Consider the following 27,155-nt stretch of genomic DNA (forward strand, 5'->3'; position numbering starts at 1 on the left):
CGTTAACCTCTAGCGACGAACAATCCCGTATCCGGGAGCGTAATCATAGCCTCAAACGAATTAGCATGACGCAACGAACATAAATAAGTTTCCTATTCATGAAAATCGCAAATGAAATAAATATATTCAAACACAAGCTTAGCCTTTTGTTAACAACACTGTCGTCTCAGATTTTCAAAATATGCGTTACAGCCAACGCTAGACAAGCATTTGTGCAAGTTTATAATGGAATAATGCTATGCTAGGCTCTACTGGCAGCAGGCAACATTTTCACGAAAATAAGAAAATCAACCAAATTAAATCATTTACCTTTGAAGAACTTCGGATGTTTTCACTCAGGAGACTCCCAGTTAGATAGCAAATGTTCATTTTTTCCCAAAATATTATTTTTGTAGGCGAAAAAGCTCCCGTTTCTTCATCATGCTTGGCTGAGAAATCGACCGGAAAATGCTGCAACTATAACGGCAAACTTTTTTCAAATTTTGCTCCATAATATCGACCGAAACACGGCAAACGTTGTTTAGGATCCATCCTCAAGGTGTTTTTAACAAACATATTCGATAATATATCCGTCGAGGCAATTGGTTTCTCATAAGAAGCGATTGGAAAAATGGCTACCTCAGTATTTTACGGGAGATTTTCTGCGGGAGACACCATGTGACCACTTGCTATATATGGTCCCTTATGGCTATTCTTCAATGGAAATGCCTAAAAAGACGTCACAATGCTGTAGACACCTTGGAGAATAAGTGGAAAGCCTAAGCTCATTCGTAGCTCATTCACAGCCATATAAGGAGTCATTGGCATGAGGCGGTTTCAAAAAATGCAGCACTTCCTGGTTGGATTTTTATCTGGGTTTCTCCTGTAACATCAGTTCTGTGGCACTCGCAGACAATATCTTTGCAGTTTTGGAAACGTCAGAGTGTTTTCTTTCCAAAGCTGTCAATTATATGCATAGTCGAGCATCTTTTCGTGACAAAATATCTTGTTTAAAACGGGAACGTTTTTCATCCAAAATGTTTAATAGCGCCCCCTAATGCATAACTGGTTTAACCTGTTGATGATATGTTAGGCCAGCAGCAGAGGTAGAGACTGATTAATTGACCTGTTGATGATGTGTTTGGCCAGCAGCAGAGGTAGAGACTGATTCATTAACCTCTTGATGATGTGTTATGAGGAGTGTTCCAGAGGAGGAGAGGGAGGCGAAGTTCCTCCGTCTGCTTACCAGCTCTCTACTTGGGGTGAAGAGACTGCTGTCCTCCTTACCCCAGACAGACACACACAACCTGCAGGACAGACTGACACACCTCCTCAACCAGGCCAAATTCTGGAAGTACAGCAGACACAAGACCCCACAGGTACGGAGATGGGGGTACACCCCCCCCCCCCCCCCCCCCCACACTAACCTCCTCGGCGTGTCCTCTGGTCTCTCTCTCCAGGTGCTAACCTCCTCGGCGTGTCCTCTGGTCTCTCTCTCCAGGTGCTAACCTCCTCGGCGTGTCCTCTGGTTTCTCTCTCTCCAGGTGCTAACCTCCTCGGCGTGTCCTCTGGTCTCTCTCTCCAGGTGCTAACCTCCTCGGCGTGTCCTCTGGTCTCTCTCTCCAGGTGCTAACCTCCTCGACGTGTCCTCTGGTCTCTCTCTCCAGGTGCTAACCTCCTCGGCGTGTCCTCTGGTCTCTCTCTCCAGGTGCTAACCTCCTCAACGTGTCCTCTGGTCTCTCTCTCCAGGTGCTAACCTCCTCGACGTGTCCTCTGGTCTCTCTCTCCGGGTGCTAACCTCCTCGGCGTGTCCTCTGGTCTCTCCCTCCAGGTGCTAACCTCCTCGGCGTGTCCTCTGGTCTCTCTCTCCAGGTGCTAACCTCCTCGACGTGTCCTCTGGTCTCTCTCTCCAGGTGCTAACCTCCTCGACGTGTCCTCTGGTCTCTCTCTCCGGGTGCTAACCTCCTCGGCGTGTCCTCTGGTCTCTCTCTCCAGGTGCTAACCTCCTCGGCGTGTCCTCTGGTCTCTCTCTCCAGGTGCTAACCTCCTCGGCGTGTCCTCTGGTCTCTCTCTCCAGGTGCTAACCTCCTCGGCGTGTCCTCTGGTCTCTCTCTCCAGGTGCTAACCTCCTCGGCGTGTCCTCTGGTCTCTCTCTCCAGGTGCTAACCTCCTCGGCGTGTCCTCTGGTCTCTCTCTCTCCAGGTGCTAACCTCCTCGACGTGTCCTCTGGTTTCTCTCTCTCCAGGTGCGTGGTGCTTTCTTCGAGGTGGTGTCTTCCCTGTGTGAACACACACCAGGTCTGGTGCAGATTGAGGCTGCCAGAGTCTGTCCTGCTGTTCTACTGTCTATAGACGACACGGACCCTGTGGTGCTGCCTCCTCTCTGGGAAGCTGTGCTCCACACGCTCTCCACCTTAACAGTAAGTCTTCAGGGGGAAAACTCCCGGGACTATTTCAAGCTTTGCCATATTTCTGAAAGGGGTTGAATGGCACACAACATTTTTTTTTGCTAAGGATCATGGTGAACGTGGCCGTAACTAGGAAAGGATTGTGGTCGTTGTAGTCTTTTTCATCCTGCCTGATGGAGTTAAACCTGGTTTTAATGTCTATGAACCGGATGGTAGCCTACTGTTAAACTGAAAGCTCAGCGTTACCTAGAACCGAGCCAGGTCACCTAGAACCGAGCCAGGTCACCTAGAACCGAGCCAGGTCACCTAGAACCGAGCCAGGTCAACTAGAACCGAGCCAGATCACCTAGAACCGAGCCAGGTCACCTAGAACCGAGCCAGGTCACCTAGAACCGAGCCAGGTCACCTAGAACCGAGCCAGGTCACCTAGAACCGAGCCAGGTGAACTAGAACCGAGCCAGGTCACCTAGAACCGAGCCAGGTCAACTAGAACCGAGCCAGGTCACCATTGGAAAACCAGAAATGGACGGCAAATACGATCATCAGAATTACGTCTCTTTTTAGAGCGACTGTTAGCACTGTTAGCACTGTTAGCACTATTAGCACTGTTAGCACTGTTAGCACTGTTAGCACTGTTAGCACTGTTAAATAGAGAACATGGTGACTCCTCTGTTCTCCATTCTGGTCAGTCCCATAGACATTGGTCAGCAACTCCGTCTCCGTTTCACAGGCTCGGTGACACCGCAGTTTTCATCCGTGTGAATGAGGGAGCGAGCTTCCTGTGGCCTGCTGACCTGTGTCAGCATGTAGTCCTGTGTGACCACAAATGTAGTGGTCAGAATGGATCAGTATTTAATTAAATATGTAGTAGTCAGAATGGATCAGTATTTAATTAAATATGTAGTAGTCAGAATGGATCAGTATTTAATTAAATATCTAGTAGTCAGAATGGATCAGTATTGAATTAAATATCTAGTAGTCAGAATGGAACAGTATTTAATTAAATATCTAGTAGTCAGAATGGGTCACTATTTAATTAAATATCTAGTAGTCAGAATGGATCAGTATTTAATTAAATATCTAGTAGTCAGAATGGATCACTATTTAATTAAATATCTAGTAGTCAGAATGGATCAGTATTTAATTAAATATCTAGTAGTCAGAATGGATCAGTATTTAATTAAATATCTAGTAGTCAGAATGGATCAGTATTGAATTAATTCTCCATTTTGTAGCGAACTTCCAAATAATTCAACGTGGGTATCGAAGTTGATCATAATAAACACATTTTAAAGCCCAAAAAGGACATAAAATGTATATATGTATTTGGTGATCGTAATTTCCACAGGGCTTCACCGATAATCAGAAAACCGATTCCAACATTATGAATCGCCAGGTCAATTCATTTACGTATTCATTTGATTTCTTCCTCATTACCCAAAATGCTGCTTGTCTGTTGTTACTGAATTGATGCAGCCCTTCCTCTAGCCCCTCCTCTAGCCTCTCCTCTAGCCCCTCCTCTAGCCCCTCCTCTAGCCCCTCCTCTAGCCCCTCCTCGAGCCCCTCCTCGAGCCCCTCCTCGAGCCCCTCCTCGAGCCCCTCCTCGAGCCCCTCCTCTAGCCCCTCCTCTAGCCCCTCCTCTAGCCCCTCCTCTAGCCCCTCCTCGAGACCCTCCTCGAGCCCCTCTAGCCCCTCCATCCTCTCCTCTAGCCCCTCCTCTAGCCCCTCCTCTAGCCCCTCCTCCAGCCCCTCCTCCAGCCCCTCCTCTAGCCCCTCCTCTAGCCCCTCAAACTTGTGTTTATGTAACTATGCCATTGATCTAGAAGTCAGATAACTACACAACGAGAGGAAGACCTAACTCCATCCCCGTTCTAGAATGCTCGACACCTTCAGAATTCAGTCAGATGTTTGTAAAATGGCTTTTGCATTTATTAAATCATAGGCTTTATTAGTTGATGGACAACGTGTAATTTTCCTGGGTCATCGTTACCCAGTACGCTCTCTGTCTCTGTCTCTGTTCCAGGACTGTTGGAGTCATGTCAACGCCGGGAAGGCTGTTCTGCCTAAACTGTGGTCCCTGTTAAAGGATGGGGGTAAAGGTTTAGCCACGGCCCTCCACCCTAACCTGCTACCCCTCATCAGTAAACTACCCTCTGAGGTCACTACACCTAACCTAGACTTCTACACAACCTTCTGCAGCTGTCTCATACAAGGGTAAGGAGAGGGCGGGTGGTGGAGGAGGGCGGGTGGTGGAGGAGAGGGCGGGGGGGAAGTGTGTTATCCCATCGGAGAGTCCAGCTGCAGTGTTTAACCCGGAGTGTGTGTGTGTGTGTGTGTTGCAGCTTGTCCAGTGAGCGTGCTGTGTCCAGTCCGTCAGAGAGTGCTGCTATAGTGGTGTCGGCAGTAGAGTGTTTGAGATACACTCTGTTACAGAACACTGGGGAGGAGGAGGAACACACACAGATACGCACCATGCTCCTAGAACAACAGGTAACAACGAGTAACAACATGCTCCTAGAACAACAGGTAACAACATGCTCCTAGAACAACAGGTAACAACAGGTAACAACAGGTAACAACAGGTAACAACAGGTAACAACAGGTAACAACATGATTTTAGAACAACAGGTAACAACAGGTAACAACCAACTCCTAGAACAACAGGTAACAACAGGTAACAACAGGTAACAACATGCTCCTAGAACAACAGGTAACAACGAGTAACAACATGCTCCTAAAACAACAGGTAACAACAGGTAACAACAGGTAACAACATGCTCCTAGAACAACAGGTAACAACAGGTAACAACATGCTCCTAGAACAACAGGTAACAACGAGTAACAACATGCTCCTAAAACAACAGGTAACAACAGGTAACAACATGCTCCTAGAACAACAGGTAACAACAGGTAACAACATGCTCCTAGAACAACAGGTAACAACAGGTAACAACATGCTCCTAGAACAACAGGTAACAACGAGTAACAACATGCTCCTAGAACAACAGGTAACAACATGCTCCTAGAACACCAGGTAACAACGAGTAACAACATGCTCCTAGAACACCAGGTAACAACGAGTAACAACATGCTCCTAGAACAACAGGTAACAACGAGTAACAACATGCTCCTAGAACAACAGGTAACAACGAGTAACAACATGCTCCTAGAACAACAGGTAACAACAGGTAACAACATGCTCCTAGAACAACAGGTAACAGCAGGTAACAACATGCTCCTAGAACAACAGGTAACAACAGGTAACAACATGCTCCTAGAACAACAGGTAACAACGAGTAACAACATGCTCCTAGAACAACAGGTAACAACAGGTAACAACATGCTCCTAGAACACCAGGTAACAACGAGTAACAACATGCTCCTAGAACACCAGGTAACAACGAGTAACAACATGCTCCTAGAACAACAGGTAACAACGAGTAACAACATGCTCCTAGAACAACAGGTAACAACGAGTAACAACATGTAACAACATGCTCCTAGAACAACAGGTAACAACGAGTAACAACATGTAACAACATGCTCCTAGAACAACAGGTAACAACGAGTAACAACATGTAACAACATGCTCCTAGAACAACAGGTAACAACGAGTAACAACATGTAACAACATGCTCCTAGAACAACAGGTAACAACGAGTAACAACATGTAACAACATGCTCCTAGAACAACAGGTAACAACGAGTAACAACATGTAACAACATGCTCCTAGAACAACAGGTAACAACGAGTAACAACATGTAACAACATGCTCCTAGAACAACAGGTAACAACGAGTAACAACATGTAACAACATGCTCCTAGAACACCAGGTAACAACGAGTAACAACATGCTCCTAGAACAACAGGTAACAACGAGTAACAACGAGTAACAACATGCTCCTAGAACAACAGGTAACAACGAGTAACAACATGTAACAACATGCTCCTAGAACAACAGGTAACAACGAGTAACAACATGTAACAACATGCTCCTAGAACAACAGGTAACAACGAGTAACAACATGTAACAACATGCTCCTAGAACAACAGGTAACAACGAGTAACAACATGTAACAACATGCTCCTAGAACAACAGGTAACAACGAGTAACAACATGTAACAACATGCTCCTAGAACAACAGGTAACAACGAGTAACAACATGTAACAACATGCTCCTAGAACAACAGGTAACAACGAGTAACAACATGCTCCTAAAACAACAGGTAACAACATGCTCCTAGAACACCAGGTAACAACGAGTAACAACATGCTCCTAGAACAACAGGTAACAACATGCTCCTAGAACACCAGGTAACAACGAGTAACAACATGCTCCTAGAACAACAGGTAACAACAGGTAACAACCAACTCCTAGAACAACAGGTAACAACAGGTAACAACATGCTCCTAGAACAACAGGTAACAACGAGTAACAACATGCTTTTAGAACAACAGGTAACAACAGGTAACAACCAACTCCTAGAACAACAGGTAACAACAGGTAACAACATGCTCCTAGAACACCAGGTAACAACAGGTAACAACAGGTAACAACCAACTCCTAGAACAACAGGTAACAACATGCTCCTAGAACACCAGGTAACAACCGGTAACAACATGCTCCTAGAACAACAGGTAACAACATGCACGTACACAGAATTAGAATTTATCTTTCCTCTCTGTCCATAGCTCCTCCCCCTCATCGACAGTGCCCTGGGAAGCCCCTCCCTCCAAGCCGGGCCCCTTTTCCCATTGGTTACGGACATGCTCGTCTCTTGGGAGAAGAGGGCTGGACTTCAGGATGTGGGTTTGCTTAGCGAGGGAGAGAACGAGGTTGTCTTTGATAGGCTGCTGGCAGACTTCTGGGAGGGGCTTAGGGTGATGTTCGCCCGTCGTGTACAGAGTGACAGTCTGGAGCAGAAAGACCTAGAAGGAATGTCCTCGCTGTTACAGGTGTGTGTCTGCCTGCCTGTTTGTCTGTCTCTAAGTGTCTGTCTCTGTGTCTGTTTCACTCTGTGTGTCTGTTTCACTCTGTGTGTCTGTTTCACTCTGTGTGTCTGTTTATCTCTGTGTGTCTGTTTATCTCTGTGTGTCTGTTTCTCTCTGTGTGTCTGTTTATCTCTGTGTGTCTGTTTATCTCTGTGTGTCTGTTTCTCTCTGTGTGTCTGTTTCTCTCTGTGTGTCTGTTTCTCTCTGTGTGTCTGTTTCTCTCTGTGTGTCTGTTTCACTCTGTGTGTCTGTTTCTCTCTGTGTCTCTCTGTCTCCATCTTTCTGTCTCTGTTTCTCTCCCTTTCTGTCTGTCTCATTCTCTCTCGCTCCGTCTTTGTCTCTTTCTGTCTCTCTGTCTTCTCTCTCTGTCTCTTATTATTTCTATCCAACTATGTCTCCTCCAGGTGATGCAGAGCCCAGTGAGTGCAGGCAGGAAGCAGACCAAGAAGAAGAGATCGGTGAAGATATGTTTCTCTGAGCCAGAGAGTTCCGGTTCTCCAGAGGAAGAGGGGGAGGCGGCGCTGAAGTATGCCCAGCTGGAGGCCCCTGAGCTGGGCCAGGAGACGGCCGAGGGCCCCCTGAAGAGCTGGCATCTGGAGGAGATTGTCTGTCAGCAGGCACAGATCAGTTACTCCCGTGTGAATGATAAGAACTCAGAGAGACACCTGGTGTACCTCTCTCTACTTCTTCGCTCCTTCCATACCCCCAGGGTCTTCACCGTGAGTCTTCCTTCCTTTCCTTTAGATAAAACGGTTATTTTCTTCACAGTAACGTTATCAATCACAGATATATTTTGCATATTGGATCGCAGGACATCACACTTCATTTGCATTATGTTGATTCTAACTCTTAGTTACATAATGATTTCTCTAATCCCCCCCCCCCCCCCCCCCCCAGATGCTGCTCATCACATCAGAAGAGGAGAAATTAAAAGGGAAGGATGAGCAGAAGGCAGACGGAGGAGGGGGTTGTGGGGTGCCCCCCCCAGGTAACCCTGCTGTACGGTTTCTATTGGAGCATGTGGTGCTGTGGCTGGGGCAGGAGGACAGGTAATTTACACACTCATTAAAATATAAATATGTATATATTTTATTTTTATATATATTTTATATATATATTTTATATATATATATTTTAGGGTTAGGCTGTAAACCTAGAGGGGGTTGGGCTGTAAACCTACAGGACAGTAGATCTCCAGGAAGAGGGTTGGACTCTAAAACCTACAGGACAGTAGATCTCCAGGAGGAGGGTTGGACTGTAAAACCTACAGGACAGTAGATCTCCAGGAAGAGGGTTGGGCTGTAAAACCTACAGGACAGTAGATCTCCAGGAAGAGGGTTGGACTGTAAAACCTACAGGACAGTAGATCTCCAGGAAGAGGGTTGGGCTGTAAACCTACAGGACAGTAGATCTCCAGGAAGAGGGTTGGGCTGTAAACCTACAGGACAGTAGATCTCCAGGAAGAGGGTTGGACTGTAAACCTACAGGACAGTAGATCTCCAGGAAGAGGGTTGGACTGTAAACCTACAGGACAGTAGATCTCCAGGAAGAGGGTTGGGCTGTAAACCTACAGGACAGTAGATCTCCAGGAAGAGGGTTGGACTGTAAAACCTACAGGACAGTAGATCTCCAGGAAGAGGGTTGGGCTGTAAAACCTACAGGACAGTAGATCTCCAGGAAGAGGGTTGGGCTGTAAACCTACAGGACAGTAGATCTCCAGGAAGAGGGTTGGGCTGTAAAACCTACAGGACAGTAGATCTCCCGGAAGAGGGTTGGGCTGTAAAACCTACAGGACAGTAGATCTCCAGGAAGAGGGTTGGACTGAAACCCTACAGGACAGTAGATCTCCAGGAAGAGGGTTGGACTGAAACCCTACAGGACAGTAGATCTCCAGGAAGAGGGTTGGACTGAAACCCTACAGGACAGTAGATCTCCAGGAAGAGGGTTGGGCTGTAAACCCTACAGGACAGTAGATCTCCAGGAAGAGGGTTGGGCTGTAAACCCTACAGGACAGTAGATCTCCAGGAAGAGGGTTGGGCTGTAAACCCTACAGGACAGTAGATCTCCACCCATGGCTGCGCCCCTGCCCAGTCGTGTGACATTTTAGTAACCAGTATTAAAGTGACCATTGTTCCGTGACCATGTACGTGGGGCTGCAGGGTGGTAGCCGGCTAGTAACAGTGACTAAAGTTCAGAGGTGTTCAGGTTACTCTACTCTACTATTATATTACAGGAGAGACACCAGTTACCTGGTAGAGATGGTGTTCAGTTCTCTACGCTGTTGCAGTCCACAGGAGTCCACACGCATCCTCAACCATATCACCACGGTAACGTCAACTCTAACTATCATCGCTGTAACTCTCTGTCAACTCTATCTGTCAATTCCCCCCTAACTCTTAGCTCTGTAGCTGTCAATTCCCCCCTAACTCTTAGCTCTGTAGCTGTCAATTCCCACCTAACTCTTAGCTCTGTAGCTGTCAATTCCCACCTAACTCTTAGCTCTGTAGCTGTCAATTCCCACCTAACTCTTAGCTCTGTAGCTGTCAATTCCCACCTAACTCTTAGCTCTGTAGCTGTCAATTCCCACCTAACTCTTAGCTCTGTAGCTGCCAATTCCCCCCTAACTCTTAGCTCTGTAGCTGCCAATTCCCCCCTAACTCTTAGCTCTGTAGCTGCCAATTCCCCCCTAACTCTTAGCTCTGTAGCTGTCAATTCCCACCTAACTCTTAGCTCTGTAGCTGTCAATTCCCACCTAACTCTTAGCTCTGTAGCTGTCAATTCCCACCTAACTCTTAGCTCTGTAGCTGTCAATTCCCACCTAACTCTTAGCTCTGTAGCTGTCAATTCCCACCTAACTCTTAGCTCTGTAGCTGTCAATTCCCACCTAACTCTTAGCTCTGTAGCTGTCAATTCCCACCTAACTCTTAGCTCTGTAGCGGTCAATTCCCACCTAACTCTTAGCTCTGTAGCTGTCAATTCCCACCTAACTCTTAGCTCTGTAGCTGCCAATTCCCCCCTAACTCTTAGCTCTGTAGCTGCCAATTCCCCCCTAACTCTTAGCTCTGTAGCTGCCAATTCCCTAACTCTGTAGCTGCCAATTCCCCCCTAACTCTTAGCTCTGTAGCTGCCAATTCCCTACCTCTTAGCTCTGTAGCTGCCAATTCCCTAGCTCTGTAGCTGCCAATTCCCTAGCTCTGTAGCTGCCAATTCCCTAGCTCTTATCTCTGTATCTCAATAGTATGCTGGTAGAGATGGTCCTGTTCTCTGTCTCACCTACAGATGGATCTAAAATGGGGAGTTCTTCTCCAGATCATACAAAAGGCGTGTGCGGACCCTGTATCTCTGCAGGCGTGTGGTGATTGGTTTAAGGGCTCCGTGCTGGGTGAGCGGCTGCTGGGGTTGGCTGAGGAGCTGTGTGAGGCGGGACTAAAAGGCTCTGGCTCCGCCCCTAATAGGGACAGCTGGGCTCTGATCAGCCTAGCACTGTCTCAGCATCATAATAATGGTGAGACTACACACACACACACACACACACACACACACACACACACACACACCCATAAAATATTGGATATCGGTATCGAACAAAAATGTAACGCCATTTTTGTGCATCGCTAAAGAAAAGGATAGCTTCTTCAGGAGATCATGGTCACAGCAATCAATAAATTGACCAGATCTTTTGCATGTCGTCATCACAAACCTAATATTTATTTTTTTACGAGACTGTGTATAATTTTCCAATGTATTGCATCTCAATAGGAGAAAAAGGTGCATTTACGCAATAATATTTCACAAATGACTTTTGTCATTTCAATGACAGGTACTCATATTAACATCTGATCTGTTATAATTAACTAACGTGTGTCAGTGTTACATATCAGTTTCAAGCGCAATGTGTCCTTCAAAAGTAGCTGGAATTCCACGTAGGCCCAACAGGCTGTATCTCAATCAATAAATACAACCAAAAAAATTGTGTTTTCTTTTTCCGGTGCTCCTAACTCCTAACTTTTTATGTGGTACTCCTAACTTTTTATGTGGTGCTCCTAACTTTTTATGTGGTGCTCCTAACTTTTTATGTGGTGCTCCTAACTATTAATGTGGTGCTCCTAACTTTTAATGTGGTGCTCCTAACTTTTTTCAAGTTAGGAGCACAAGTGCGAACAATGAAAAAAAAAACAATTATATATATTTTTTACATTGTATTGCCTTAGGCGGCCCGGGAAAAAATCATTTGGGTTGCTCCTTGAACTTCCTTTGCTGGAAAAAAAAAAAGCCTGATTATCCCACCCCCACTCTTTCTCCCCAGAGCCCCTGATAGGAGCTGTGTACGTGGAGAAGATGATAGCCAAGCTCCATGCCACCCTGTCCGCGGCTAAAGGTCTGTATGTTGTGCCCTGGAGCTCAATCCATTCTCTTCCATCCAGTACTGCTGCCCTGTGGCTTGACCCTGTGGCTCCTCTCAACCATGTATGGGGGCGCTATTTCATTATTGGATAAAAAAACGTGCCCGTTTTAAGCACAATATTTTGTCACGAAAATATGCTCGACTATGCACATAATTGACAGCTTTGGAAAGAAAACAGGCTGACGTTTCCAAAACTGCAAATATTATCTGTGAGTGCCACAGAACTCATGCTACAGGCGAAACCAAGATGAAACTTCAAACAGGAAATTAGCAGAATTTTTGAAGCTCTGTTTTCCATTGTCTCCTTATATGGCTGTGAATGCAGCAGGAACGAGCCTGCCCTTTGTCGTTTCTTCAAGATGTCTGCAGCATTGTGACGTATTTGTAGGCATATCATTGGAAGATTGGCCATAAGAGACTACATTTTCCAGGGGTCCGCCCGGTGTCCTTTGTCTAAATTGGTGCGTAATCTTCAGGTGCGGGCATTTTCTCCTGGGATTCAGGACAGAAAACACACTTCCACGAACGATATATCATCGAAGAGATATGTGAAAAACACCTTGAGGATTGGTTCTAAACAACGTTTGCCATGTTTCAGTCGATATTATGGAGTTAATTTTGAAAAAAGTTTGGCGTTTTGATGACTGGATTTTCGTTTTTTTTGGTAGCCAAACGTGACGCACCAAACGGAGCAATTTCTCCTAAACAAATAATCTTTCAGGAAAAACTGAACATTTGCTATCTGAGTGTCTCCTCATTGAAAACATCTGAAGTTCTTCAAAGGTAAATTATTTTATTTGAATGCTTTTCTGTTTTTTGTGAAAATGTTGCCAGCTGAATGCTAACGCTAAATGCTACGCTAGCTAGCTACTGTTACACAAATTATTCTTTTCCTATGGTTGAGAAGCATATTTTGAAAATCTGAGATGACAGTGTTGTTAACAAAAGGCTAAGCTTGAGAGCTAGCATATTTATTTCATTTCATTTGCGATTTTCATGAATAGTTAACGTTGCGTTATGGTAATGAGCTTGAGGCTGTATTCACGATCCCGGATCCGGGATGGCTAAGTGGCTAGAGGTTAAAGGTCTGTATGTTGTGCCCTGGAGCTCAATCCATTCTCTTCCATCCAGTACTGCTGCCCTGTGGCTTGACCCTGTGGCTCCTCTCAACCGTGCATGTGTATGTTAAAGGGGTGTAACGGTTCATCAAACTCGCGGTTGGGTTCGGTACAGCAGGAAAATATATATACGTTCAACATTTCACGATGTTCCTGGCGTTTGTCGGTTGTGACGTCATTCTCAGTGTTCCTGGCGTTTGTCGGTTGTGACGTCATTCTCAGTGTTCCTGGCGTTTGTCGGTTGTGACGTCATTCTCAGTGTTCCTGGCGTTTGTCGGTTGTGACGTCATTCTCAGTGTTCCTGGCGTTGTGACGTCATTCTCAGTGTTCCTGGCGTTTGTCGGTTGTGACGTCATTCTCAGTGTTCCTGGCGTTTGTCGGTTGTGACGTCATTCTCAGTGTTCCTGGCGTTTGTCTGTTGTGACGTCATTCTCAGTGTTCCTGGCGTTGTCGGTTGTGACGTCATTCTCAGTGTTCCTGGCGTTGTCGGTTGTGACGTCATTCTCAGTGTTCCTGGCGTTGTCGGTTGTGACGTCATTCTCAGTGTTCCTGGCGTTGTTGGTTGTGACGTCATTCTCAGTGTTCCTGGCGTTGTGACGTCATTCTCAGTGTTCCTGGCGTTGTCGGTTGGGACGTCTTTCTCAGTGTTCCTGGCGTTGTGACGTCATTCTCAGTGTTCCTGGCGTTGTCGGTTGGGACGTCATTCTCAGTGTTCCTGGCGTTGTTGGTTGTGACGTCATTCTCAGTGTTCCTGGCGTTGTCGGTTGGGACGTCTTTCTCAGTGTTCCTGGCGTTGTGACGTCATTCTCAAATGTTCCTGGCGTTGTGACGTCATTCTCAGTGTTCCTGGCGTTGTGATGTCATTCTCAGTGTTCCTGGCGTTGTGACGTCATTCTCAGTGTTCCTGGCGTTGTGACGTCATTCTCAGTGTTCCTGGCGTTGTGACGTCATTCTCAGTGTTCCTGGCGTTGTGACGTCATTCTCAGTGTTCCTGGCGTTGTGACGTCATTCTCAGTGTTCCTGGCGTTGTGACGTCATTCTCAGTGTTCCTGGCGTTGTCGGTTGTGACGTCATTCTCAGAGTTCCTGGCGTTGTTGGTTGGGACGTCATTCTCAGTGTTCCTGGCGTTGTGACGTCATTCTCAGTGTTCCTGGCGTTGTCGGTTGTGACGTCATTCTCAGAGTTCCTGGCGTTGTTGGTTGTGACGTCATTCTCAGTGTTCCTGGCGTTGTGACGTCATTCTCAGTGTTCCTGGCGTTGTGACGTCATTCTCAGTGTTCCTGGCGTTGTCGGTTGGGACGTCTTTCTCAGTGTTCCTGGCGTTGTGACGTCATTCTCAGTGTTCCTGGCGTTGTCGGTTGGGACGTCATTCTCAGTGTTCCTGGCGTTGTCGGTTGGGACGTCTTTCTCAGTGTTCCTGGCGTTGTGACGTCATTCTCAAATGTTCCTGGCGTTGTGACGTCATTCTCAGTGTTCCTGGCGTTGTGATGTCATTCTCAGTGTTCCTGGCGTTGTGACGTCATTCTCAGTGTTCCTGGCGTTGTGACGTCATTCTCAGTGTTCCTGGCGTTGTCGGTTGGGACGTCTTTCTCAGTGTTCCTGGCGTTGTGACGTCATTCTCAGTGTTCCTGGCGTTGTCGGTTGGGACGTCTTTCTCAGTGTTCCTGGCGTTGTGACGTCATTCTCAAATGTTCCTGGCGTTGTGACGTCATTCTCAGTGTTCCTGGCGTTGTCGGTTGGGACGTCATTCTCAGTGTTCCTGGCGTTGTTGGTTGTGACGTCATTCTCAGTGTTCCTGGCGTTGTGACGTCATTCTCAGTGTTCCTGGCGTTTGTCGGTTGGGACGTCATTCTCAGTGTTCCTGGCGTTGTGACGTCATTCTCAGTGTTCCTGGCGTTGGGACGTCATTCTCAGTGTTCCTGGCGTTGTGACGTCATTCTCAGTGTTCCTGGCGTTGTGACGTCATTCTCAGTGTTCCTGGCGTTGTGACGTCATTCTCAGTGTTCCTGGCGTTGTCTATTTGACAGTATTGTTATGTTTCCACTCTGATGCTACGTTTGTAACCATGTGGGCGGTGGGAATTCACCCTTTTGTGAAGTTGTAAATACCAGTTGGATGCATTCATGTGATTGGAACTCGTTGAGAAAAGCCCATTTGTCTAATGGTGAACAAGCTGTGTCAACCAGAAACTAAAAGTAAAGTTATCATGCCTGTTAAAACAAATGATTGTTCAAAAACCACATTAATAGATTGTGTTTAATAATAAATAATAATTAAATGTTGTTGTTGTTGGATTGAACTGCTGTTATAGAGGTCAGAGGTCACCATGTGGGAGAAGTGGGTGCTTAGGACGATAGTCAGTTTCCCACTTTTGTTTACCAGTAGGAGCGGCAGTTCAAATAGACTTCCCGCTGCTTGCTAAAGTGCCAGATGCACACTCAAGGGACCGTGTTTGTAGCACGGGACTTTTCCCACCCCGGGGATAATGTAATGGGACTTTTTCCACCCCAGGGGTGATGTAACGGGACTTTTCCCACTCCGGGGGTAATGTAACGGGACTTTTTCCACTCCGGGGGTAATGTAATGGGACTTTTTCCACCCCGGGGGTAATGTAATGGGACTTTTTCCACCCCGGGGGTGATGTAACGGGACTCCGGGGGTAATGTAACGGGACTTTTTCCACCCCGGGGGTGATGTAACGGGACTCCGGGGGTAATGTAACGGGACTTTTCCCACCCCGGGGGTGATGTAACGGGACTTTTCCCACTCCGGGGGTAATGTAACGGGACTCCGGGGGTAATGTAACGGGACTTTTCCCACTCCGGGGGTAATGTAACGGGACTTTTCCCACTCCGGGGGTAATGTAACGGGACTTTTCCCACTCCGGGGGTAATGTAACGGGACTTTTCCCACTCCGGGGGTAATGTAACGGGACTTTTCCCACCCCGGGGGTAATGTAACGGGACTTTTCCCACCCCGGGGGTAATGTAACGGGACTTTTCCCACTCCGGGGGTAATGTAACGGGACTTTTCCCACCCCGGGGGTAATGTAACAGGACCCGGGGGTAATGTAACGGGACTTTTCCCACCCCGGGGGTAATGTAATGGGCTTTTTGCGCAACACAGGGTGCATTGGATAACAAGCAGAATATATACACAAAAGTATGTGGACACCACTTTAAATGAGTGGATTTGGCTATTTCAGCCATACCTGTTGCTGAAGGGTGTATAAAATCCAACACACGGCCATGCAATCTCCATAGACGAACATTGGCAGTAGAATGGCTAAGTGACTTTCAATGCCGCACTGTCATAGGATGCCACCTTTCCAACAAGTCAGTTTGTCAAATTTCTGCCCTGCTAGAGCAGCTCCAGTCGACTGTATGTGCTGTTATTGTGAAGTGGAAATGTCTAGGAGCAACAACGGCTCAGCCGTGAAGTGGTAGGCCACACAAGCTCACAGAACGGGACCGCCGAGTGCTGTAGCACGTAAAAATGGTCTGTCCTCGGTTACAACACTCACTACAGAGTTCCAAGCTGTCTCTGGAAGCAACGTCAGCACAATAACCTTTCGTCGGGAGCTTCATGAAATGGGTTTCCATGGCCGAGCAGCTGCACACAAACCTAAGCTCACCATGCACAATGCCAAGCTTTGGCTGGAGTGGTGTAAAGCTCTCTGCCATTGGACTCCGTGGAAACTCGTTCTCTGGAGTGGTGAATCACACTTCACCATTTGGCAATCTGATGGACGAATCTGGGTTTGGCGAATGCCAGGAGAACGCTACCTGCCCCAATGCATAGTGCCAACTGTAAAGTTTGGTGGAGGAGGAATAATGTTCTGGGGATGTTTTTCATGGTTCGGGCCCCTTAGTTCCAGTGAAGGGAAATCTTAACGCTACAGCATGCAATGATATTCTAGACGATTATGTGCTTCCATCTTTGTGCAACAGTTTGGAGAAGGCCCTTTCCTGTTTCAGCATAACAATGCTAACAATGGTTCGCTCCTACAGACAGTGAGTCACGTGGTCATTTAGGAAAATGGTTCCCTCCTACAGACAGTGAGTCATGTGTCTTGCTATATAAAGCAGGCAGACAGGCATCAAGACATTCAGTTACTGTTCCATTGAACGATAGAATGGACAAAACGAGTGGCCTATGAGACTTTGAGCGTGGTATGATCGTCGGTGCCAGGCGCTCCGGTTCCAGTATCTCAGAAACGACTGTATCAAGGGTTCCCCCTCCGAAAAATAGCTTGACAAACATCCAGTCAGCGGCAGTCCTGTGGGCGAAAACAGCGCGTTGATGAGAGGTCCAAGGCCAAGGGAAAGAATCTTGCAAGCCAATCGGCGGGCCACAAAGAGACAAATAACAGCGCTGTACAACAATGGTGTGCAGAACGGCATCTTGGAACGCATCTCGGCTATTGCAGCAGACGGCCACACCTGGTTCAACTCCTATCAGCTAAGAACAAGTAGAAGCGGTGCCCAGTGGGCACACGATCACCGACTGTGGATAAACATCGCCTGGTCTGACAAATCCCGGTTCCTGTTACGTTATGCTGATTTGGAGTAAGCAGTCCATGGTCCCATCCTGCCTTGTTGTCAACAAGGTGGCTGGTGGTGTAATGGGGTGGGGAATGTTTTTCTGGCACACGTTAGGTCCCTTGATTCCAATTGAGCAACTTTTCCATGCCTGAAGAATTCAGGTTGTTCTGGAGGCAAAGGGGGGGTCTGACCCGGTACTAGAAGGGTGTACCTAATAAACTGTATATCACTGTATATCAACATTATTGTATTTTAATAGTTCTGTATTGTATTATATTGCAGTAACATTGTATATAATATTATTATTATTGTATTGTATTATATTGTAGTAATGTTGTGTATATATTGTTATTATTATATTGTATTATATTGCAGTAATATTGTATATATTATTATTATTATTATTATTATTGTATTGTATTATAATGCAGTAATATTGTATATATTATTATTATTATTATTGTATTATATTGTAGTAATGTTGTATATATTATTATTATTATTATTGTATTATATTGCAGTAATGTTGTGTATATATTGTTATTATTATATTGTATTATATTGCAGTAATATTGTATATCAACATTATTGTATTATATTGCAGTAATATTGTATATATTATTATTATTGTATTATATTGCAGTAATATTGTATATATTATTATTATTATTATTATTACTGTATTGTATTATATTGCAGTAATATTGTATATATTATTATTACTGTATTGTATTATATTGCAGTAATATTGTATATATTATTATTATTGTATTGTATTATATTGCAGTAATGTATATATTATTATTACTGTATTGTATTATATTGCAGTAATATTGTATATATTATTATTAATGTATTGTATTATATTGCAGTAATGTTGTATATATTATTATTATTGTATTGTATTATATTGCAGTAATATTGTATGTATTGTATTGTATTGCAGTAAAATTGTATATATTATTATTATTGTATTATATTGCAGTAATATTGTATATATTATTGTATTGTATTGTAGGTCTGTCTGAGAGGGGTAATCTGGAGCCGCTGGTGTGTTTAATCTGTGATGTGGCCTCCACGTTCTTCACCTCCGTAACACACTGCCTCCTCCTGGCCTCCGCTGAGGAGCTACTGCTCACGGTCTTCACACTCACCGCACAGGACCAGACACACACACACCTGTCAGGTAAGACACGCTCACACACACACACACACACACACACACACACACACACACACACACACACACACACACGGGACCAGACACACACACATCTGTCAGGTAAGACACGCTCACACACACACACATACACACCTGTCAGGTAAGACACGCGCTCACACACACACACACACACACGGGACCAGACACACACACACACACCTGTCAGGTAAGACACGCGCTCACACACACACACACACACACACACACACGCGGGACCAGACACACACACACACCTGTCAGGTAAGACACGCTCACACACACACACATACACACACACACACACACACACGCGGGACCAGACACACACACACACCTGTCAGGTAAGACACGCTCACACACACACACACACACACACACACACACACACACACACACACACACACACACACACACACACACACACAGGACCAGACACACACACACCTGTCAGGTAAGACATGCGCTCACACACACACACACACACACACACACACACACACACACACACACACACACACACACGGGACCAGACACACACACATCTGTCAGGTAAGACACGCTCACACACACACACATACACACCTGTCAGGTAAGACACGCGCTCACACACACACACACACACACGGGACCAGACACACACACACACACCTGTCAGGTAAGACACGCGCTCACACACACACACACACACACACACACACACGCGGGACCAGACACACACACACACCTGTCAGGTAAGACACGCTCACACACACACACACACACACACACACACACACACACGCGGGACCAGACACACACACACACCTGTCAGGTAAGACACGCTCACACACACACACATACACACCTGTCAGGTAAGACACGCGCTCACACACACACACACACACACGGGACCAGACACACACACACACCTGTCAGGTAAGAGACGCGCTCACACACACACACACACACACGGGACCAGACACAGTGTTTTCCATTAGCGTTGTCTAATCAGCCGGTTACACATTTTCAACTTTAATAAATGTAACTAGGCTTCTTTTCATTTAAAAGCCTTCTCCCGCTAGAATGAACGATATGCGTCTTCTAGCGATCTATTGATAGGACAACTTCCTGTCCGTCGTCTTCTAGCGATCTATTGATAGGACAACTTCCTGTCAGTCGTCTTCTAGCGATCTATTGATAGGACAAGCTGCCTGTCAGTCGTCTTCTAGCGATCTATTGATAGGACAACTTCCTGTCAGTCGTCTTCTAGCGATCTATTGATAGGACAAGCTGCCTGTCAGTCGTCTTCTAGCGATCTATTGATAGGACAACTTCCTGTCCGTCGTCTTCTAGCGATCTATTGATAGGACAGCTTCCTGTCAGTTGTCTTCTAGCGATCTATTGATAGGACAACTTCCTGTCCATCGTCTTCTAGCGATCTATTGATAGGACAGCTTCCTGTCAGTCGTCTTCTAGCGATCTATTGATTGGACAACTTCCTGTCAGTCGTCTTCTAGCGATCTATTGATAGGACAACTTCCTGTCAGTCGTCTTCTAGCGATCTATTGATAGGACAAGCTGCCTGTCAGTCGTCTTCTAGCGATCTATTGATAGGACAACTTCCTGTCAGTCGTCTTCTAGCGATCTATTGATAGGACAGCTTCTGTCAGTCGTCTTCTAGCGATCTGTTGATAGGACAAGCTGCCTGTCAGTCATAAAGTCAGCGGTGACAGGGAAGCTCATTCTGCTGTCTGAACCACCTCCCAGTACTGTTTGTGTGGCTGTGATTGGTTGCGGTCGAACTTCATTACATGGAAGAGGGAGATGCTCATGTATATTGCAGTCTACATTTATTTAATTGTGTAAATTTAGTAAATGAGCTTAACTTATATCAAATGTAACCCCCCCATTACTTTGCCATACCCTGAGTTTAGCTGAAATTACACCCTGCATCTCTCAGGTACACACATACACCTTAGATACCTTACATGGACTTACGTACAGCTCTCTCTCTCTCTCTCTCCCCCCAGACTCCCTGCTGAAGAAGCTGAGTCAGGCGTGTCATGCCGGTGTCCTCTCATTGGTCCATCACTCGGGGTCAGAGGTGAAGGAGGGCAGCTTCCTATACAGCGCTGCATTCTGGGTCAAAACCCAGCTGCTCACCTCCTCCCTGGGAGTCAAAAGGTAAACAAAGTTTATCTATGTGGTTCAACTTATGTTTTTCTACATGCTTCTAGATGTTGGTCTGATGTCCTATCAGTCTGCAGGTGTTGGTTCTAGGTCTGATGTTCTGCGTGATCTATCAGTCTGCAGGTGTTGGTTCTAGGTCTGATGTTCTGTGTGATCTATCAGTCTGTAGGTGTTGGTTCTAGGTCTGATGTTCTGTGTGATCTATCAGTCTGTAGGTGTTGGTTCTAGGTCTGCTGTTCTATGTGTTGTTCGATCAGTCTGTAGGTGTTGGTTCTAGGTCTGATGTTCTGTGTGATCTATCAGTCTGTAGGTGTTGGTTCTAGGTCTGCTGTTCTATGTGTTGTTCGATCAGTCTGTAGGTGTTGGTTCTAGGTCTGATGTACTGTGTGATCTATCTGTCTGTAGGTGTTGGTTCTAGGTCTGATGTTCTATGTGTTGTTCGATCAATCTGTAGGTGTTGGTTCTAGGTCTGCTGTTCTGTGTGATCTATCAGTCTGTAGGTGTTGGTTCTAGGTCTGATGTTCTATGTGTTGTTTGATCAGTCTGTAGGTGTTGGTTCTAGGTCTGATGTTCTGTGTGGTTCGATCGGTCTGTAGGTGTTGGTTCTAGGTCGGATGTACTGTGTGATCTATCCGTCTGTAGGTGTTGGTTCTAGGTCTGATGTTCTATGTGTTGTTCAATCAGTCTCCAGGTATTGGTTCTCGCAGTCCAGAGGCTAGCTGACTCACTGAGATCTGTTGGTCAGCGAGGCTCCGCCCTTCTCTCCCAGTTCCTCTCCTTCCTGACTCCCAGCCAATCAGAGTGGAGCAAGATCAGACGGGCCCTGCCCCCTCAGGTACGACCAGCCAATCACATTCCTAGATGTAACACAAACCAACTGACTCATTATGTTCTTCACTGTAGACTACTATTAGTGGAATCTGCTGTCAGCCTGATTGGAACAAAACCAATCATTTGGTAATTTGGTAACGCTTGTTACCTCCTACTTCCCTTTCCTGGTCCTTCTCGTATGTTGTCCCCTTATCCCCCTCCCTCTCTCCCCCCTCTCTCAGTGGGTGAGGTCTCCCCTGCTGTCTGGACGTCTGAGGATGGTCTCTGACTACCCCTGTATGGAGGTCTGGAAGGTCAGAGGCTCAAGCCGACTGCCTGCCCACCTGTGTGTGTGTGCCCTGCTGACCAGAGTGGTCTATAACACAGATATGACTGTTCCTGCTGGTGCTGCTATTGCTACGGCTGCAGTGTGGCCAGACGACCAGGAGGGGGCAGGAGACTACATGAAAGACTTCAAACACACAGGTGAGGGTTGAAGTTCACTTCAGTTATCTTCAGTCAGTTCAGTTGACTTTTGTTCTTTTCAATTCAGAACATTCAATTCAGAACATTCAATTCAGAACATTCCATTCAGAACATTCCATTCAGAACATTCCATTCAGAACATTCCATTCAGAACATTCAATTCAGAACATTCAATTCAGAACATTCCATTCAGAACATTCCATTCAGAACATTCCATTCAGAACATTCCATTCAGAACATTCAATTCAGAACATTCAATTCAGAACATTCAATTCAGAACATTCAATTCAGAACATTCAATTCAGAACATTCAATTCAGAACATTCAATTCATTTTTAGAACAGCTCATTTTAATTTCAATACCATTCAGTTAGACGACTGAAAAAAAGGTTGACTTGTTGAAAACTGGAGAAACAACCCTTTCTTTCTCGCTTTCTTTCTTTCTTTCTCTCTTGCTTTCTTTCTTTCTTTCTCTCTTTATTTCTCTCTCTTTCTTTCTTTCTCTCTTTCTTCCCCAGTTTGTGAGCTACTGTATGCGGTGCAGTGGTGCAGGGAGATGGACTACAGCCCTGCTCTAGTAACAGAGTACTACGCTATGTTGAAGGACTGGGACCTAACAGACCGTATAGACAATCAAGGACCAGCCACTGATATACTGGACACACTCTACAGCAGGTATAAACATGTGTAACTATCCTATAGTATAGATACACTCTACAGCAGGTATAAACATGTGTAACTATCCTATAGTATAGATACACTCTACAGCAGGTATAAACATGTGTAACTATCCTATAGTATAGATACACTCTACAGCAGGTATAAACATGTGTAACTATCCTATAGTATAGATACACTCTACAGCAGGTATAAACATGTGTAACTATCCTATAGTATAGATACACTCTACAGCAGGTATAAACATGTGTAACTATCCTATAGTATAGATACACTCTACAGCAGGTATAAACATGGGTAACTATCCTATAGTATAGATACACTCTACAGCAGGTATAAACATGGGTAACTATCCTATAGTATAGATACACTCTACAGCAGGTAAACATGGCTAACTATCCTATAGTATAGATACACTCTACAGCAGGTAAACATGGGTAACTATCCTATAGTATAGATACACTCTACATGGGTAACTATCCTATAGTATAGACACACTCTACAGCAGGTAAACATGTGTAACTATCCTATAGTATAGATACACTCTACAGCAGGTAAACATGGGTAACTATCCTATAGTATAGATACACTCTACATGGGTAACTATCCTATAGTATAGATACACTCTACAGCAGGTAAACATGTGTAACTATCCTATAGTATAGATACACTCTACAGCAGGTAAACATGTGTAACTATCCTATAGTATAGATACACTCTACAGCAGGTAAACATGGGTAACTATCCTATAGTATAGATACACTCTACAGCAGGTAAACATGTGTAACTATCCTATAGTATAGATACACTCTACATGGGTAACTATCCTATAGTATAGATACACTCTACAGCAGGTAAACATGGGTAACTATCCTATAGTATAGACACACTCTACAGCAGGTAAACATGTGTAACTATCCTATAGTATAGATACACTCTACAGCAGGTAAACATGGGTAACTATCCTATAGTATAGATACACTCTACAGCAGGTATAAACATGGGTAACTATCCTATAGTATAGATACACTCTACAGCAGGTAAACATGGGTAACTATCCTATAGTATAGAGACACTCTACATGGGTAACTATCCTATAGTATAGATACACTCTACAGCAGGTAAACATGGGTAACTATCCTATAGTATAGATACACTCTACAGCAGGTAAACATGGGTAACTATCCTATAGTATAGATACACTCTACAGCAGGTAAACATGTGTAACTATCCTATAGTATAGATACACTCTACAGCAGGTAAACATGGGTAACTATCCTATAGTATAGATACACTCTACAGCAGGTAAACATGGGTAACTATCCTATAGTATAGACACACTCTACAGCAGGTAAACATGTGTAACTATCCTATAGTATAGATACACTCTACAGCAGGTAAACATGGGTAACTATCCTATAGTATAGATACACTCTACAGCAGGTAAACATGGGTAACTATCCTATAGTATAGATACACTCTACAGCAGGTAAACATGTGTAACTATCCTATAGTATAGACACACTCTACAGCAGGTAAACATGGGTAACTATCCTATAGTATAGATACACTCTACATGGGTAACTATCCTATAGTATAGATACACTCTACAGCAGGTAAACATGTGTAACTATCCTATAGTATAGACACACTCTACAGCAGGTAAACATGTGTAACTATCCTATAGTATAGATACACTCTACATGGGTAACTATCCTATAGTATAGATACACTCTACAGCAGGTAAACATGTGTAACTATCCTATAGTATAGATACACTCTACAGCAGGTATAAACATGTGTAACTATCCTATAGTATAGATACACTCTACAGCAGGTAAACATGGGTAACTATCCTATAGTATAGAGACACTCTACAGCAGGTAAACATGGGTAACTATCCTATAGTATAGATACACTCTACAGCAGGTAAACATGGGTAACTATCCTATAGTATAGACACACTCTACAGCAGGTAAACATGTGTAACTATCCTATAGTATAGATACACTCTACAGCAGGTAAACATGTGTAACTATCCTATAGTATAGATACACTCTACAGCAGGTAAACATGGGTAACTATCCTATAGTATAGATACACTCTACAGCAGGTAAACATGGGTAACTATCCTATAGTATAGATACACTCTACAGCAGGTAAACATGGGTAACTATCCTATAGTATAGATACACTCTACATGGGTAACTATCCTATAGTATAGATACACTCTACATGGGTAACTATCCTATAGTATAGATACACTCTACATGGGTAACTATCCTATAGTATAGATACACTCTACAGCAGGTAAACATGGGTAACTATCCTATAGTATAGACACACTCTACAGCAGGTAAACATGTGTAACTATCCTATAGTATAGAGACACTCTACAGCAGGTAAACATGGGTAACTATCCTATAGTATAGATACACTCTACAGCAGGTAAACATGGGTAACTATCCTATAGTATAGATACACTCTACATGGGTAACTATCCTATAGTATAGATACACTCTACAGCAGGTAAACATGGGTAACTATCCTATAGTATAGATACACTCTACATGGGTAACTATCCTATAGTATAGATACACTCTACAGCAGGTAAACATGGGTAACTATCCTATAGTATAGACACACTCTACAGCAGGTAATCATGGGTAACTATCCTATAGTATAGATACACTCTACATGGGTAACTATCCTATAGTATAGACACACTCTACAGCAGGTAAACATGTGTAACTATCCTATAGTATAGACACACTCTACAGCAGGTAAACATGGGTAACTATCCTATAGTATAGACACACTCTACAGCAGGTAAACATGGGTAACTATCCTATAGTATAGACACACTCTACAGCAGGTAAACATGGGTAACTATCCTATAGTATAGATACACTCTACAGCAGGTAAACATGTGTAACTATCCTATAGTATAGATACACTCTACAGCAGGTAAACATGTGTAACTATCCTATAGTATAGACACACTCTACAGCAGGTAAACATGGGTAACTATCCTATAGTATAGATACACTCTACATGGGTAACTATCCTATAGTATAGATACACTCTACAGCAGGTAAACATGGGTAACTATCCTATAGTATAGACACACTCTACAGCAGGTAAACATGTGTAACTATCCTATAGTATAGATACACTCTACAGCAGGTATAAACATGGGTAACTATCCTATAGTATAGAGACACTCTACAGCAGGTAAACATGTGTAACTATCCTATAGTATAGAGACACTCTACATGGGTAACTATCCTATAGTATAGATACACTCTACAGCAGGTAAACATGTGTAACTATCCTATAGTATAGAGACACTCTACAGCAGGTAAACATGGGTAACTATCCTATAGTATAGATACACTCTACAGCAGGTAAACATGTGTAACTATCCTATAGTATAGATACACTCTACATGGGTAACTATCCTATAGTATAGATACACTCTACAGCAGGTAAACATGGGTAACTATCCTATAGTATAGAGACACTCTACAGCAGGTAAACATGGGTAACTATCCTATAGTATAGATACACTCTACAGCAGGTAAACATGTGTAACTATCCTATAGTATAGACACACTCTACAGCAGGTAAACATGGGTAACTATCCTATAGTATAGACACACTCTACAGCAGGTAAACATGGGTAACTATCCTATAGTATAGATACACTCTACAGCAGGTATAAACATGGGTAACTATCCTATAGTATAGATACACTCTACAGCAGGTAAACATGGGTAACTATCCTATAGTATAGATACACTCTACAGCAGGTAAACATGGGTAACTATCCTATAGTATAGATACACTCTACAGCAGGTATAAACATGGGTAACTATCCTATAGTATAGAGACACTCTACATGGGTAACTATCCTATAGTATAGACACACTCTACAGCAGGTAAACATGTGTAACTATCCTATAGTATAGATACACTCTACATGGGTAACTATCCTATAGTATAGATACACTCTACAGCAGGTAAACATGGGTAACTATCCTATAGTATAGAGACACTCTACAGCAGGTAAACATGGGTAACTATCCTATAGTATAGATACACTCTACAGCAGGTAAACATGTGTAACTATCCTATAGTATAGATACACTCTACATGGGTAACTATCCTATAGTATAGATACACTCTACATGGGTAACTATCCTATAGTATAGACACACTCTACAGCAGGTAAACATGGGTAACTATCCTATAGTATAGACACACTCTACAGCAGGTAAACATGGGTAACTATCCTATAGTATAGATACACTCTACAGCAGGTATAAACATGGGTAACTATCCTATAGTATAGATACACTCTA

General features: G+C 44.4%; 1 protein-coding gene across 2 annotated transcripts in view; it reads left to right on the forward strand.

The window, feature by feature from the left end:
- Positions 1–27,155, forward strand: part of ltn1 (listerin E3 ubiquitin protein ligase 1) — a 72,831-nt gene that overhangs the window by 9,727 nt on the left and 35,949 nt on the right. For both annotated transcript variants that reach the window (XM_036968153.1, XM_036968154.1), the window contains exons 7-21: positions 1,178–1,358; positions 2,225–2,398; positions 4,410–4,600; positions 4,729–4,876; positions 7,081–7,344; positions 7,785–8,099; positions 8,278–8,429; positions 9,614–9,707; positions 10,660–10,885; positions 11,687–11,758; positions 18,466–18,633; positions 20,658–20,811; positions 21,502–21,652; positions 21,870–22,113; positions 22,632–22,788. In XM_036968153.1, coding sequence (XP_036824048.1) covers positions 1,178–1,358; positions 2,225–2,398; positions 4,410–4,600; positions 4,729–4,876; positions 7,081–7,344; positions 7,785–8,099; positions 8,278–8,429; positions 9,614–9,707; positions 10,660–10,885; positions 11,687–11,758; positions 18,466–18,633; positions 20,658–20,811; positions 21,502–21,652; positions 21,870–22,113; positions 22,632–22,788 — 2,691 coding nt within the window. The remainder of the gene's footprint in view (positions 1–1,177; positions 1,359–2,224; positions 2,399–4,409; positions 4,601–4,728; positions 4,877–7,080; positions 7,345–7,784; positions 8,100–8,277; positions 8,430–9,613; positions 9,708–10,659; positions 10,886–11,686; positions 11,759–18,465; positions 18,634–20,657; positions 20,812–21,501; positions 21,653–21,869; positions 22,114–22,631; positions 22,789–27,155) is intronic.

Source organism: Oncorhynchus mykiss, chromosome Y (genome assembly GCF_013265735.2).
Source record: "Oncorhynchus mykiss isolate Arlee chromosome Y, USDA_OmykA_1.1, whole genome shotgun sequence".
Classification (NCBI taxonomy): Eukaryota; Metazoa; Chordata; class Actinopteri; order Salmoniformes; family Salmonidae; genus Oncorhynchus; species Oncorhynchus mykiss.